The 16,870-nt window shown below is 48.8% G+C and overlaps 1 protein-coding gene across 2 annotated transcripts in view; it reads right to left on the reverse strand.

The window, feature by feature from the left end:
• LOC121585851 (cyclic AMP-responsive element-binding protein 5) overlaps positions 1-16,870 on the reverse strand; it is a 79,395-nt gene that overhangs the window by 6,444 nt on the left and 56,081 nt on the right. For both annotated transcript variants that reach the window (XM_045215475.1, XM_045215476.1), the window contains one exon: positions 4,147-4,551. In XM_045215475.1, coding sequence (XP_045071410.1) covers positions 4,147-4,551 — 405 coding nt within the window. The remainder of the gene's footprint in view (positions 1-4,146; positions 4,552-16,870) is intronic.

Consider the following 16,870-nt stretch of genomic DNA (forward strand, 5'->3'; position numbering starts at 1 on the left):
TTTAAAGTCACTATTCATGGTCCCTACTCTACTTGTTTAAAGTTACTATTCATGGTCCCTACTCTACCTGTTTAAAGTCACTATTCACAGTCCCTACTCTACCTGTTTAAAGTCACTATTTATGGTCCCCACTCTACCTGTTTAAAGTCACTATTCACGGTCCCTACTCTACCTGTTTAAAGTCACTATTCACGGCCCCTACTCTACCTGTTTAAAGTCACTATACATGGTCCCTACTCTGCCTGTTTAAAGTCACTATTCACGGTCCATACTCTACTTGTTTAAAGTCACTATTCACGGTCCCTACTCTACCTGTTTAAAGTCACGATTCATGGTCCCTACTCTACCTGTTTAAAGTCACTATTTATGGTCCCCACTCTACCTGTTTAACGTCACTATTCACGGTCCCTACTCTACCTGTTTAAAGTCACTATTCACGGCCCCTACTCTACCTGTTTAAAGTCATTATACATGGTCCCTACTCTACCTGTTTAAAGTCACTATTCACGGTCCGTACTCTACCTGTTTAAAGTCACTATTCACGGTCCCTACTCTACCTGTTTAAAGTCACTATTGATGGTCCCTACTCTACCTGTTTATAGTCACTTCATGGTCCCTACTCTATCTGTTTAAAGTCACTATTCACGGTCCGTACTCTACCTGTTTATAGTCACTATTCACGGTCCCTACTCTACCTGTTTAAAGTCACTTCATGGTCCCTACTCTATCTGTTTAAAGTCACTATTCACGGTCCCTACTCTACCTGTTTAAAGTCACTTCATGGTCCCTACTCTACCTGTTTAAAGTCACTATTCATGGTCCCTACTCTACCTGTTTAAAGTCACTATTCACGGTCCATACTCTATCTGTTTAAAGTCACTATTCATGGTCCCTACTCTATCTGTTTAAAGTCACTATTCACGGTCCCTACTCTACCTGTTTAAATTCACTATTCATGGTCCCTACTCTACCTGTTTAAAGTCACTATTCATGGTCCCTACTCTACCTGTTTAAAGTCACTATTCATGGTCCCTACTCTATCTGTTTAAAGTCACTATTCATGGTCCCTACTCTATCTGTTTAAAGTCACTATTAATGGTCCCTACACTATTCATGGTCCCCCCCCTCCTCAGGCATCCATACATACATGTACAGTGGAGAAAAAAAGTATTTAGTCAGCCACCAATTGTGCAAGTTCTCCTACTTAAAAAGATGAGAGAGGCCTGTAATTTTCATCATAGGTACACGTCAACTATGACAGACAAAATGAGAAGAAAAAAAATCCAGAAAATCACATTGTAGGATTTGTAATGAATTTATTTGCAAATTATGGTGGAAAATAAGTATTTGGTCAATAACAAAAGTTTCTCAATACTTTGTTATATACCCTTTGTTGGCAATGACACAGGTCAAACGTTTTCTGTAAGTCTTCACAAGGTTTTCACACACTGTTGCTGGTATTTTGGCCCATTCCTCCATGCAGATCTCCTCTAGAGCAGTGATGTTTTGGGGCTGTCGCTGGGCAACACAGACTTTCAACACCCTCCAAAGATTTTCTATGGGGTTGAGATTTGGAGACTGGCTAGGCCACTCCAGGACCTTGAAATGCTTTTTACGAAGCCACTCCTTCGTTGCCCGGGCGGTGTGTTTGGGATCATTGTCATGCTGAAAGACCCAGCCACGTTTAATCTTCAATGCCCTTGCTGATGGAAGGAGGTTTTCACTCAAAATCTCACGATATATGGCCCCATTCATTCTTTCCTTTACACAGATTAGTCGTCCTGGTCCCTTTGCAGAAAAACAGCCCCAAAGCATGATGTTTCCATCCCCATGCTTCACAGTAGGTATGGTGTTCTTTGGATGCAACTCAGCATTCTTTGTCCTCCAAACACGACGAGTTGAGTTTTTACCAAAAAGTTATATTTTGGTTTCATCTGACATTCTCCCAATCCTCTTTTGGATCATCCAAATGCACTCTAGCAAACTTCAGACGGGCCTGGACATGTACTGGCTTAAGCAGGGGGACACGTCTGGCACTGCAGGATTTGTGTCCCTGGCGGCGTAGTGTGTTACTGATGGTAGGCTTTGTCACTTTGGTCCCAGCTCTCTGCAGGTCATTCACTAGGTCCCCCGTGTGGTTCTGGGATTTTTGCTCACCATTCTTGTGATCATTTTGACCCCACGGGGTGAGATCTTGCGTGGAGCCCCAGATCGAGGGAGATTATCAGTGGTCTTGTATGTCTTCCATTTCCTAATAATTGCTCCCACAGTTGATTTCTTCAAACCAAGCTGCTTACCTATTGCAGATTCAGTCTTCCCAGCCTGGTGCAGGTCTACAATTTTGTTTCTGGTGTCCTTTGACAGCTCTTTGGTCTTGGCCATAGTGGAGTTTGAAGAGTGACTGTTTGAGGTTGTGGACAGGTGTCTTTTATACTGATAACAAGTTCAAACAGGTGCCATTAATACAGGTAACGAGTGGAGGACAGAGGAGCCTCTTAAAGAAGAAGTTACAGGTCTGTGAGAGCCCGAAATCTTGCTTGTTTGTAGGTGACCAAATACTTATTTTCCACCATAATTTGCAAATAAATTCATTAAAAATCCTATAATGTGATTTTCTGGATATTTTTTTCTCAATTTGTCTGTCATAGTTGACGTGTACCTATGATGAAAATTACAGGCCTCTCTCATCTTTTTAAGTGGGAGAACTTGCACAATTGGTGGCTGACTAAATACTTTTTCCCCCCACTGTATATTACCTACTGTAGCTATTCCATGTCTCGCCACTTCCCTAAAAACAAAATTATGCCCACGCCACATGCCCTCCCCCTCCCCCTCCCCACCCCTTCTTCCCCTGTCTGTGGGCGTCAGTCAGTCAGTCAGTCAGTCAGGAGCAGGCGGGTGGGTGAGTGAGTGAGTAACTGGACTGATTTACAGAGCAGCCCTGCCCGCCTTGTTAAAGAAGTGTCAGGACACAGTTTTCCACCGCCCACCTCCACTCAGCCTAACCCTCGCAGACACACAGCTTTGCTTTCTAAAACCCCTCAGTATGCCCACTGACTGGTCCTGACATAGACTTGGCATTGGTCAAGTGCTTTCAGTCCTCAGATCATTACCGTTTTCATGGTGGAAAATACGAGTTGCTTTGATGTGTATACAGCCAGTGTTGTTTTAATGGTACAGAAGGATCTATTTGGAATATAAATGGCGGGAGGGGGGGTTCCTAATGGCTCAATAGTCTACAATATACATTAATGGTATTAGTTGAGCTTTAACCTTATTGTAATTCACATCACTTCCATGTCAACATCAGTCCTGGGACAAATGTTTGAATCAATGTCAAATATAGGAGAAAACCAAAGACAATAACAGTATGTATCGTTAGTTGATGCTACGCTGTGTGACTGATGTTCTTTCAGCCCTCCATGACTAGTGCTAATAACCCAGGCCAGTCTTATAGGCCTACAACACCTGGAACATGTTGTGACCATTGGACTGACTGACTGAAGCCCTGGTCTATACATTACCCTAACCCTAAAACACCTATAACATGTTGTGACCATTGGACTGACTGATTGAAGCCCAGTGCATATGTTATGGCAACCTAACAGAGTAAAGGCCTAAACTCCCCAGTTTGTGTGAGGCACTTAAGAGTAAGGGTGTGGGGCATAGTTTCCAAACGAGCCCTGAGAATCCTTTACGACAGACAGTTTACAACCTCCAGCTGACCCTCCTGACCGCTGAGACTGATCTGCAGCTGACCAACCTCAAAGGAAAAACTGACCTTTGTGTCTGTTGCCAGGTAACTAACCTCTTCTTGGCAGTATGGCCACGGCCCAAGGTTGAAGGAAAATGTGTCTGACCAGCCCCGGCGCTTTACAGTGAATTTGTAATGTAATTTCCTCTACTGCATTTATACCAAACCACTAATGGCTGTCTGTCTACCAGACCATTAAAGTACAGGACTGAACTGAATGCTTTGGGTTAAAGTAGGTGCTTTTGGCTTCACATGTGGTTTTGGTAGGTACTTGCCATACTTTGGTTTTGTGACAAACCTTCATAAACTTCTGTCTATACATGAATGGTTCTGATAGCTACCTCTGGCTCTGGTATCTATGCATGGGGAAATAATCACTTGTGAGCGCTAACCTGTGAATGTGACCCTGGTCCAGAGTGAAGTGGAGGGTGGGGGGAGGTCTGGTGTGGGTGCCCAGGGTGGAGGTGAGGCGGGGGGGAGGTCTGGTGTGGGTGCCCAGGGTGGAGGTGAGGCGGGGGGGAGGTCTGGTGTGGGTGCCCAGGGTGGAGGTGAGGCGGGTGGGAGTTGTGGTGAGGGTTGTGGCCCTGCGGGTGGTGGTGCCCGCTGTGGTGCTGGTGGGGGTGGTGCTGGTAGGCGTGGCTGTGGAGCGGAGCCGGCAGGTGCTGGTGAAGGTGGTGATGGCCGCTCCCCTGCTCCTGCTGCTGCCGCGATGACATCATCTCCATCATGTGACCCATGCTGTTCATGTTGCCGTTGGCGATGGCTCCCGGGTGGTGCGCGAGCGCCGCCTTCAGCCTCTGTATGGAGAAGAACAAGATGGTGGCCATGTATCTATCATTCACTGGGATTAGGGACAGGAGTTCTTCCTGGTCAAGACATGTGGCCAGGAAAAACTTCAGGTGCTTACTATGCCAAACCATAAGAGTTAAATGATTAATCTCTTTAGGCCAGACTTTGTCTGTTTGACAGTCTATCATTGAGTTAACTGGCAACAGGTACTGTAGGTCAACTGAAAGTGTGTTGACTATTGACTGTGAGATGATACACAGCTGCATTCATCTTTATAGTGTACATCCACATGTCACGGCTGAGGTACAAAGCAGAGATGAGCCTTGACAGCCCTCTCTCCCTCTTTCTCTCTCTCTTCTGCTTTCTTACTTTCCATCTCTCTCTTCCTCTCTCTCTCCCTTCCTTTCTCTCAGAGCTTAGACAGTGATCTTCCTCTTTCTCTCCCTCTCCATCTCTCTCTCCATCTCTCTCTCCTTTCCTCTCTCCATCTCTCTCTCCATCTCTCTCTCCTTTCCTCTCTCCATCTCTCTCTCCATTTCTCTCTCCATCTCTCTCTCTCTCTCTCTCCATCTCTCTCTCCATCTCTCTCTCCTTTCCTCTCTCCATCTCTCTCTCCATCTCTCTCTCCATCTCTATCCCCATCTCTCTCTCTCTCCATCTCTCTCTCCATATCTCTCTCTACATCTCTCTCTCCATCTCTCTCTCCTTTCCTCTCTCTCCATCTCTCTCTCCTTTCCTCTCTCTCAATCTCTCTCTCCATCTCTCTCTCTATTTCTCTCTCCATCTCTCTCTCCATTTCTCTGTCCATCTCTCTCTCCATCTCTCTCTCCATCTCTCTCTCAATCTCTCTCTCTATTTCTCTCTACATCTCTCTCTCTATTTCTCTCTACATCTCTCTCTCCATCTCTCTCTCATTTCCACTCTCTCCATCTCTCTCTCTCTATTTCTCTCTCCATCTCTCTCTCCATTTCTCTGTCCATCTCTCTCTCCATCTCTCTCTCCAGGTCTAACTGGATGAGGGATACATCTGCCTGTCTGTCTGTATGTCTGTCTGTCTGTCTTTCTGGCTGTCTGAGAGGCCGATGCTGGTCTGTTCTATGTTTACTCAGGGGCAGGTTTGTTGCTTTAACCGTGTGGTCTACTTAAGACTCACTGAGAGGCTCTGAGAACTGGCCAAGATCTAAGACCAGACAGAAAGAAAGACGAGAGAGAGAGAGGCAGAGAGAGAGAGGGGACAGCGAGCGATAGGGGTGGAAAGAGAGCGAGAGAGAGAGAGGGGACAGCGAGAGAGAGAGAGAGAGCGAGAAAGAGAGAAAGCGAGAGAGAGAGAGAGAGAGAGAGGCAGAGAGAGAGAGAGAGGGAACAGTGAGAGATGGGGGTGGGGGGGTGGAGAGAGAGAGAGGGCTTCTCAAGGTGCTCTTGTATTCCTGGTGTTTACCAGTCTCACCACACCACTCCTCAAGTGTCTGTTTGTTTGGGCAGACACTTAAAGACACAACCCCCAAGGAAAGGGAAAAATCACCCACTCGAATCCGAATCCAAACATACAAGTGCCAAAACGTGTCTGCTGCACTCACTGCACGTCTGATCTGTTGAGAACTAACTTAGTCATAATATTAAAAAAACATTTTAATTTTTCTGTTCCATTTGGGAGGAGGTTTTGGAATAACAGTGTGAGAGAGTGTTGAGTCTGGGACTGCCACTGTAATTACTGTAGTGGATTGGCTGGGGCTTCATTCTGAAAGGTGCTCAGTTAACATAAAGAGGAACTGTACTGTAGATTTACGGTAGTGTTAATGGGATTTTCATCATTGGCACAAAATGTATAAACTTACTAACTAATATTGTCAATCCATTCAATTCAGTTTTGTCAGTCTTGTTATGTTGTCTTCTAACTCGCTCCATGTCCTTCCATTCCTACTCTTCCTTTACCCCTCTCTCTCCCCCTCCCCTATCTCCCAGCCAGCCAGCCAGTCAGTCAGTCAGTCCAGCCTGTGTCCAGGCCTCCTCCAGGCCTCCATGTCTCTTTAACAACCTTCACATTCATGATTCCCAGAGGGACCAGCAGCCAGCTGGCCTGGGTCACCACACGAGAGAGAGAGAGAGAGAGAGAGAGAGAGAGAGAGAGAGAGAGAGAGAGAGAGAGAGAGAGAGAGAGAGAGAGAGAGAGAGAGAGAGAGAGAGAGAGAGAGAGAGAGAGAGAGAGAGAGAGAGAGAGAGAGAGAGAGAGAGAGAGAGAGAGAGAGAGAGAGAGAGAGAGAGAGAGAGAGAGAGAGAGAGAGAGAATCAGCCCTCTCCTCCCCCACCCCTCCCTTCCTCTCTCTCTCTCGTTCACCCTCTTTCAGCTGTCTCAGATGAAGGATTGAGGCAAGCAGCACGCCACAGTATCAACTTAGCAATGTGGAAAACAAAACAACAGTATCTCTGGTATTTGATGCACATAGCCGGCCTGCATAGTTTACAATGTAGGAAGTTTTGAGTGACAAGTATGGGCCATTCATCATATCTAGGTTGTAATTTACTGTAGCAGGCTGTTTCTATGGGACGTTGAGTCTTGTGTGAAACTAGCCTAGTGAAACCATCAGCCTGTCAAGCCTGTTTCAGTCTGTTTCTGACACAGCCATAGAGTTTATTTATGCCTTTCTGGCTCGCTCTCATACTAACTACAGTGCATTCGGAAAGCATTCAGACCCCTTGACTTTTTCCACATTTTGTTACATTACAGCCTTACTCTAAAATTAATTAAATTGTTTTTTCCCCTCATCAATCTACACACAATACCCAATAATGACAAAGCAAAAACAGGTTTTTAGACATTTTTGCACATTTATCATTTAAAAAAAACTGAAATTACATTTACATAAGTATTCAGACCTATTACTCAGTACTTTGTTGAAGCACCTTTGGCAGGTTGGATGGGGAGCGTCGCTGCACAGCTATTTTCAGGTCTCTCCAGAGATGTTCGATCGGGTTCAAGTCCGGGAGCTGGCTGGGCCACTCAAGGTCATTCAGAGACTTGTCCTGAAGCCACTCCTACGTTGTCTTGGCTGTGTGCTTAGGGTCATTGTCCTGTTGGAAGGTGAACCTTCGCCCCAGTCTGAGGTCCTGAATCTGAGGTCCTGAGCGCTCTGGAGCAGGTTTTCATCAAGAATCTCTCTGTACTTTGCTCCGTTCATCTTTCCCTTGATCCTGACTAGTCTCCCAGTCCCTGCCACTGAAAAACATCCCAACAGCATGATGCTGCCACCACCATGCTGCACCGTAGGGATGGTGCCAGGTTTCCTCCAGACGTGACGCTTGGCATTCAGGACAAAGAGTTCAATCTTGGTTTCATCAGACCAGAGAATCTTGTTTCTCATGGTCTGAGAGTCCTTTAGGTGCCTTTTGGCAAACTCCAAGCGGGCTGTCATGTGCCTTTTACTGAGGAGTGGCTTCCGTCTGGCCACTCTACCGTAAAGGCCTGATTGGTGGAGTGCTGCAGAGATGGTTATCCTTTTGGAAGGTTCTCCCATCTCCACAGAGAAACTCTAGAGCTCTGTCAGAGTGACCTTCGGGTTCTTGGTCACCTTCCTGACCAAGGCCCTTCTCCCCCGATTGCTCAGTTTGGCCGGGAGGCCAGCTCTAGGAAGAGTCTTGGTGGTTCCAAACTTCTTCCATTTAAGAATGATGAAGACCACTGTGTTCTTGGGAACTTTCAATGCTGCAGAAATGTTTTGGTAACCTTCCCCAGATCTGTGCCTCGACACAATCCTGTCTCGGAGTGCTACAGACAATTCCTTTGACCTCATGGCTTGGTTTTTGCTCTCACATGCACTTTCAACTGTGGGACCTTATAGACAGGTGTGTGTCTTTCCAAATCATGTCCAATCAATTGAATTTACCGCAGGTGGACTCCAATCAAGTTGTAGAAACATCTTAAGGATGATCAATGGAAACAGGATGCACCTGAGCTCAGTTTCGAGTCTCATAGCAAAGGGTCTGAATACTTATATAAATAAGGTATTTCTTTTTTTTGCAAACATTTCTAAAAACCTGTTTTTGTTTTGTCATAATGGGGTATTGTGTGTAGATTGATGAGGAAAATGTTTAATTTAATCAATTTTAGAATAAAGCTGTAACGTAACAAAATATGGAAAAAGTCAAGGGGTCTGAATACTTTCCGAATGCACTGTGTAAGAACCACCTGACAGCATAGGGATTTATATCAAAGGTTAACCAATGTCATGGTCCTCTTAACAGCGTTTCCTATATTAATTGGATAGATCAGTGCTACCTGATATTACCCTAATAGATCATACTGCTGTCATGGTTCCTGTTCTGTTCCCAGAACCTTCAGAAGCTAAAGCATTTATATTATAAGTACTTTAACATCAGCACTAATGCAACTCTACAAACACACACACACACACACACACACACACACACACACACACACACACACACACACAACTCAACACTCCTCGGCAGAGCTGGCTCCAGGCATAAGTGAACTCAGTCTGGGTCTCAACTGTTACAATAGTAGAATACACAATGTGTAAGTTAGAAATGTGGTTGTGCATCAGCAATTGTTGTTGTTTTATTTGTCAGCCACAGACAGTCACTCAATTAGCCATGTCAGCCTCCTCCACCTCTACCTCAGTCTCAACAGCACTTCTCTCAGTCAGTGCCTGGCCTACACTGGCCTGCCTGCATCCCAAATAACACCCTATTCCCTATATGGCTCTGGTCAAAAGTAGTGCACTATACAGGGAATAGGGTGCGATTTGGATGCAGACCTAGACTCTCTCTGTAGTGCTGTGACCAATGAGACAATGAGGCTGGGGTTAACATACCACAGAGACCAGACTACAGCACAGTGGGTTAGATCAGGTCTGTCTAGACTACAACACAGTGGGTTAGACCAGGTCTGTCTAGACTACAACACAGTGGGTTAGATCAGGTCTGTCTAGACTACAACACAGTGGGTTAGATCAGGTCTGTCTAGACTACAACACAGTGGGTTAGACCAGGTCTGTCTAGACTACAACACAGTGGGTTAGATCAGGTCTGTCTAGACTACAACACAGTGGGTTAGATCAGGTCTGTCTAGACTACAACACAGTGGGTTAGATCAGGTCTGTCTAGACTACAGCACAGTGGGTTAGATCAGGTCTGTCTAGACTACAACACAGTGGGTTAGATCAGGTCTGTCTAGACTACAACACAGTGGGTTAGATCAGGTCTGTCTAGACTACAACACAGTGGGTTAGATCAGGTCTGTCTAGACTACAACACAGTGGGTTAGATCAGGTCTGTCTAGACTACAACACAGTGGGTTAGACCAGGTCTGTCTAGACTACAACACAGTAGGGTAGATCAGGTCTGTCTAGACTACAACACAGTGGGTTAGATCAGGTCTGTCTAGACTACAACACAGTGGGTTAGATCAGGTCTGTCTAGACTACAACACAGTGGGTTAGATCAGGTCTGTCTAGATTACAGCACAGTGGGTTAGATCAGGTCTGTCTAGACTACAACACAGTGGGTTTGATCAGGTCTGTCTAGACTACAACACAGTGGGTTAGATCAGGTCTGTCTAGACTACAACACAGTGGGTTTGATCAGGTCTGTCTAGACTACAACACAGTGGGTTAGATCAGGTCTGTCTAGACTACAACACAGTGGGTTAGATCAGGTCTGTCTAGACTACAACACAGTGGGTTAGATCAGGTCTGTCTAGACTACAACACAGTGGGTTTGATCAGGTCTGTCTAGACTACAACACAGTGGGTTTGATCAGGTCTGTCTAGACTACAACACAGTGGGGTAGATCAGGTCTGTCTGTATGCAGCTGTATACAGACTCAGAGGGTCGGTTATACCAGGCTGTAGCACCGGAGGGTTGAGAATACTGGAGTCTGATGGTGGATCTGTCTGTCTGCCTGTCTGTCTGGCCCTAACCTCCATTAGCTCTGTGAGAGTTGGTCAAATGGAAGTGTGAGTGAGGCAATCAATCACATAACTGGTTAGTGAAAAAAGCAAGCACCAAAACCAATGGTGATTCTGGCCACTGTATCTGTTGCTTATAACAAAGCACCATTAGATGTCTATTTACTGTCTAGACCCACGTACTAAATGTACACTACGCATAACAGATCAAAAGCAGTCTGAGACGACATCACTAATATTCCCCAGACTGCTGACATGGACATCTTCCATGTGGTTCTACTGTCTGAGGAAGTCATCTGACCCTGACAGGCCACCATAACACCTCCCCATTCAGCCTTCAACCTGTCAATCAACACCCAGACCTGGGGCCCCTCCCCTGCGATAGTGGGAGCCAATCAGGCTGGGCAGCTGTCCGTCTATCTCCCACCACTCAATCACAGCAGGCAATCTCATGTCCTGAGCCACGTTCCCACAGAGGCCAGAGCCGAGACCCAGGCAGTGGAATGTGACTGCCCCATCCACCACTGTCTGCTCTGCACTGCAGACCCACTAATGTGCCTGTCTGGGGCTGGGGGATGGGTTATAGGGTTGGGAGGTGAGGTGAGGCTGGGGCTGTGGGTGAGGGTTGGGGCTGATGTTGCCTGGCTCCATGCCAGCCAAACGTCAGGGGAGTGGGGGATAGAGGGGTGGAGGGAGAAGAGACGGGGGAGTGGATAGCTTCCAGTCTCCCCTCCACACACACACAGAGAGAGAGAGAGAGAGAGAGTCAGCCTGGCCTCGGGGCCCAGCAAAGTGCTCATTTATCAGCCCTGTGTTGTGAGAGGAGTCCAGCTGGCAGGGCCGTCTCTACTATCTATCTACCTTTTAACTGAATTAACCTCCATCAGGAGGAGAGGAGAGGCCGCAGGCTGCCTCCCAAATAGCACTATATTATCTATATAGTGCACTTGGGCCCAAGTCACAATAAGTGCACTATATAGGGAATAGGTTGCCATCTGGGACGCAGCTCCAGTGTGTCACAGTAAGACAGCGTACTGTAGCTAGCAGAGGCAGGTCAGAGAGACAGGGGCCGCTCTCAAAGTTAAAACACAGTGTTAGATACACCCCACACACACAGCTCGTAACCATAACAACAGACACACTCACTACAGAGAGAGTTGAACTCATGGAACTCACAATCAAGCAGTACATTGTGCCAGCCACAGCTGATAGTAGCCACACAGCAGAGAAGAGCAACTGATGGTGGTATGTAACAATGGACTTCACCTATGATACAGTCGGTCTGAGCTGTAGTTCTACAACATCCACTAAACAACGGTCTGTATGATTAAAAAACAAAACATCTAAGAGACCCAGGGAGGGATCTGTGAAACTCTAACCAAATCAATCTATCAAGTATTACAGCTAACAAAGCAACACGGTCACAAACGAGATAAGAGAGTGAGAAGAGAGAAAAGAGAGAGAAAGAGAGATAAAGAGAGAGAAGAGAGAGATAAAGATTCCCTCACCGTGATACAGGCCAAGTTCCCACTCTTCTACTCTTTGGTTTCATCTGACTGAATGACTTTAGCTCAAACTCTCCCAGATCTAACTCAGCTCCACTAAGCTGAGCCCAAATTTATGTCCCTGACTGGCTGCATTCGGACCCACAGTGACGCAACTGCACAGACCGACGGGCCTTCCACGGTGATGATCGTCAGCAGGCCTGTGGTTACGTCCCAAATGGCACACTATTCCCTATATAGTGCACTATTTTTGACAAGAGCCCTATAGACCTTGGTCAAAAGCAGTGCACATAAAGGGAATAGGGTGCCATTCGGGACGCATCCTCTGTCTCTCCCAAACCCCTTCATCATGATCTCTAATGTACTTTAACACATGGTTGTGTTTGGCTCAGACTGTGCTCATCACCCAGACTTAACCACCACCTGCATTAACCTGTAATAACACACGTTGGTTTCTCTCTCCCCGCGGCTACATGTAGCCAGGCCACAGAACAGTCTTTCTGTCAGTGCAGGTGTTGGCCTGTATTGTTGGTAGTAGGCCTAGTGTTCTGACAGCAGAGGAGGGTATAAAGTGTGTAGGAAGAGGACTACAGTCTGCCCTTCAGATTTACCAACCCTGTCTCAAACTATCAACCATATAGTACATCAACAAAAAGAGCTGGAAAGATGGAAAAGTAATGATAACTAACGATAATCACAATTTATTAGGAGGGACAATATAGACAGTAGTAATGACATAGGTTGTCAAGGTTTATTTGTCTTTTACCATTCAATGTTCCACTTGATAAAATGCTGCCACATAGATTAAACATAAAACCCCAGCCACCGGACTCAAGATGCTTTCTTCCAGAGGGAAGGAGCCATTTACTATCTTACCTCTAACCCCTCACCTCTGACCTCCTGGGCTTCTGTATCACCCATCACCCCTTCCTCTCATTAATGTGGTTTCATTAATGATATTTATTAATGCTGTCTTCCTCTTTGACACCCGCCCAGTCGGCCCGGTGTGACTGATGTCTGTGTGAGTGCTCTGGCCACCTTCCTGAACAGCCACTCAGGTTTTCCCTGTTCCCTCCCTGGACTGGCCAGATGACTTCATCACTATTAACCCTGAGAGGAGAACGCGAGAGCGGGGTTAGAACAGGGACGAGCGGGAATCAGGTGCAAAGGGAAGAGATCGCGCCTGGGCCGGGATGAGTCAATCAAACCCTATCGGGTCAGGGTGAAACACTTTCATTCCCCTTAAGAGTGGAGCAGAGGGCTATCTGGGGACCTGAGGCCCTTTGGAGTCATCACTAGTTAGGGAAAATTTAACCTAACCTAACGAGGACTGTCACGTTCGTTCAAGGACGGGTCAGACCAAGGCGCAGCGTGATATGCGTACATGTTTATTCAACTGATAAACACACAACAAAACAATAAACAAACGAAACGTGACGTCCTAAGGCTAACAAACAATACAAGCCTCCAACACGGAACAAGATCCCACAACCCATAATTGCCAATAGGCTGCCTAAGTATGCTCCCAATCAGAGACAACGAGCGACAGCTGCCTCTGATTGGGAACCACACCCGGCCAAACATAGAACTACAAAACCTAGAACATACACATAGAAAACACAACATAGAACACCACACCCTGACTCAACATATAAGAGTCCCCTGAGTCAGGGCGTGACAGTACCCCCCAAAGGTGCGGACTCCGACCGCACAACCTTTACATAACAGGGTAGGGGCCGGGTGGGCATTCCACCTCGGAGGCGGATCCGGCTCCGGGCGTGACGACCACATACTCTCCGCCTCCCTGTTGCGCCCCTGGTCTGGTCTGGACCTCGGCGCGCTGCTTCCCCTCTCCTTCATCCCACAAGGTACCAAGCCCTGTCTGGACCCTGGTGTGGGAGACACCGAACTTGGAGAGGGGCTGACGTCTGGGTCTGGACTGGAGCCACTGACCGGAGCTGGACTGGGCACCGGTGGAGCGGGCTGCTCTGGCTCCGGACTGGAGCCGCTGACCGGAGCTGGAGTGGGCACCGGTGGAGCGGACTGCTCTGGCTCCGGAGTGGAGCCGCTGACCGGAGCTGGACTAGGCACCGGTGGAGCGGACTGCTCTGGCTCCGGAGTGGAGCAGCTGACCGGAGCTGGACTGGACCCCGGTGGAGCGGACTACTCTGGCTCCGGACTGGAGCCGCTGACCGGAGCTGGACTGGGCACCGGTGGAGCGGAATGCTCTGGCTCCGGAGTGGAGCCGCTGACCGGAGCTGGACTGGGCACCGGTGGAGCGGAATGCTCTGGCTCCGGAGTGGAGCCGCTGACCGGAGCTGGACTGGGCACCGGTGGAACGGACTGCTCTAGCTCCGGAATGCCCACCCGGCCCCTACCCTGTTATGTAAAGGAGGCGTACTGGAGACCAGGAGCGTTGAGCCGGCACACCCCGTCCTGGCTGGATGCCCATCTTCGCACGGCACGTGCGTGGTGCTAGCACAGGACGTACAGGACTGTGCCGGCGCACTGGGGACATAGTACGTAGCTCCGCATAACACAGAGCCTGCCCAGTCACACGCTTCCTCGCTTGAGTACGGGGAGTTGGCTCTGCTCTAAAACTAGGCTCCGCCAACCACCCCGTGTGCCCCCCCCCCCAGCATTTTCTTGGGGCTGCGTCTCGGGCTTCCTCCTCGACCGGCGTCCTCTGTGTTGCCGTTGCTCCTCTCCTGCCTGGGCATCTACCTTCGCCCATGGTCCTTTCCCCGCAAATATCTCCTCCCAAGACCACATCTTCCCCACCTGTGTCCAGGGTGTTTGCTCCTGGGCACGCTGCTTGGTCCGTGTTTGGTGGGATCGTCTGTCACGGACGTTCAAGGACGGGTCAGACCAAGGCGCAGCGTGATATGCGTACATGTTTATTCAACTGATAAACACACGACAAAACAATAAACAAACGAAACGTGACGTCCTAAGGCTAACAAACAATACAAGCCTCCAACACGGAACAAGATCCCACAACCCATAATTGTCAATAGGCTGCCTAAGTATGCTCCCAATCAGAGACAACGAGCGACAGCTACCTCTGATTGGGAACCACACCCGGCCAAACATAGAACTACAAAACCTAGAACATACACATAGAAAACACAACATAGAACACCACACCCTGACTCAACATATAAGAGTCCCCTGAGTCAGGGCGTGACAGTACCCCCCAAAGGTGCGGACTCGACCGCACAACCTTTTACATAACAGGGTAGGGGCCGGGTGGGCATTCCACCTCGGAGGCGGATCCGGCTCCGGGCGTGACGACCACATACTCTCCGCCTCCCTGTTGCGCCCCTGGTCTGGTCTGGACCTCGGCGCGCTGCTTCCCCTCTCCTTCATCCCACAAAGTACCAAGCCCTGTCTGGACCCTGGTGTGGGAGACACCGAACTTGGAGAGGGGCTGACGTCTGGGTCTGGACTGGAGCCGCTGACCGGAGCTGGACTGGGCACCGGTGGAGCGGGCTGCTCTGGCTCCGGACTGGAGCCGCTGACCGGAGCTGGAGTGGGCACCGGTGGAGCGGACTGCTCTGGCTCCGGAGTGGAGCCGCTGACCGGAGCTGGACTAGGCACCGGTGGAGCGGACTGCTCTGGCTCCGGAGTGGAGCAGCTGACCGGAGCTGGACTGGACCCCGGTGGAGCGGACTGCTCTGGCTCCGGAGTGGAGCCGCTGACCGGAGCTGGACTAGGCACCGGTGGAGCGGACTGCCCTGTCTCCGGCGTGGAACCGCTGACCGGAGCTGGATTGGGCACCGGTGGAGCGGACTACTCTGGCTCCGGAGTGGAGCCGCTGACCGGAGCTGGACTGGGCACCGGTGGAACGGACTGCTCTAGCTCCGGAATGCCCACCCGGCCCCTACCCTGTTATGTAAAGGAGGCGTACTGGAGACCAGGAGCGTTGAGCCAGCACACCCCGTCCTGGCTGGATGCCCATCTTCGCACGGCACGTGCGTGGTGCTAGCACAGGACGTACAGGACTGTGCCGGCGCACTGGGGACATAGTACGTAGCTCCGCATAACACAGAGCCTGCCCAGTCACACGCTTCCTCGCTTGAGTACGGGGAGTTGGCTCTGCTCTAAAACTAGGCTCCGCCAACCACCCCGTGTGCCCCCCCCCCAGCATTTTCTTGGGGCTGCTTCTCGGGCTTCCTCCTCAACCGGCGTCCTCTGTGTTGCCGTTGCTCCTCTCCTGCCTGGGCATCTACCTTCGCCCATGGTCCTTTCCCCGCAAATATCTCCTCCCAAGACCACATCTTCCCCACCTGTGTCCAGGGTGTTTGCTCCTGGGCACGCTGCTTGGTCCGTGTTTGGTGGGATCGTCTGTCACGGACGTTCAAGGACGGGTCAGACCAAGGCGCAGCGTGATATGCGTACATGTTTATTCAACTGATAAACACACGACAAAACAATAAACAAACGAAACATGACGTCCTAAGGCTAACAAACAATACAAGCCTCCAACACGGAACAAGATCCCACAACCCATAGTTGCCAATAGGCTGCCTAAGTATGCTCCCAATCAGAGATAACGAGCGATAGCTGCCTCTGATTGGGAAACACACCCGGCCAAACATAGAACTACAAAACCTAGAACATACACATAGATAAACACAACATAGAACACCACACCCTGACTCAACATATAAGAGTCCCCTGAGTCAGGGCGTGACAAGGACTGTATGTGGAGTTATGGAACATTGAACCTAACCAGGACTGTATGTGGAGTTATGGAACATTGAACCTAACCTAACCAGGACTGTATGTGGAGTTACGGAACATTGAACCTAACCTAACCAGAACTGTACGTGGAGTTACAGAACATTGAACCTAACCTAACCAGGACTGTATGTGGAGTTACAGAACATTGA

This window comes from Coregonus clupeaformis, unplaced genomic scaffold (genome assembly GCF_020615455.1).
Source record: "Coregonus clupeaformis isolate EN_2021a unplaced genomic scaffold, ASM2061545v1 scaf0452, whole genome shotgun sequence".
NCBI classification, from domain to species: domain Eukaryota; kingdom Metazoa; phylum Chordata; class Actinopteri; order Salmoniformes; family Salmonidae; genus Coregonus; species Coregonus clupeaformis.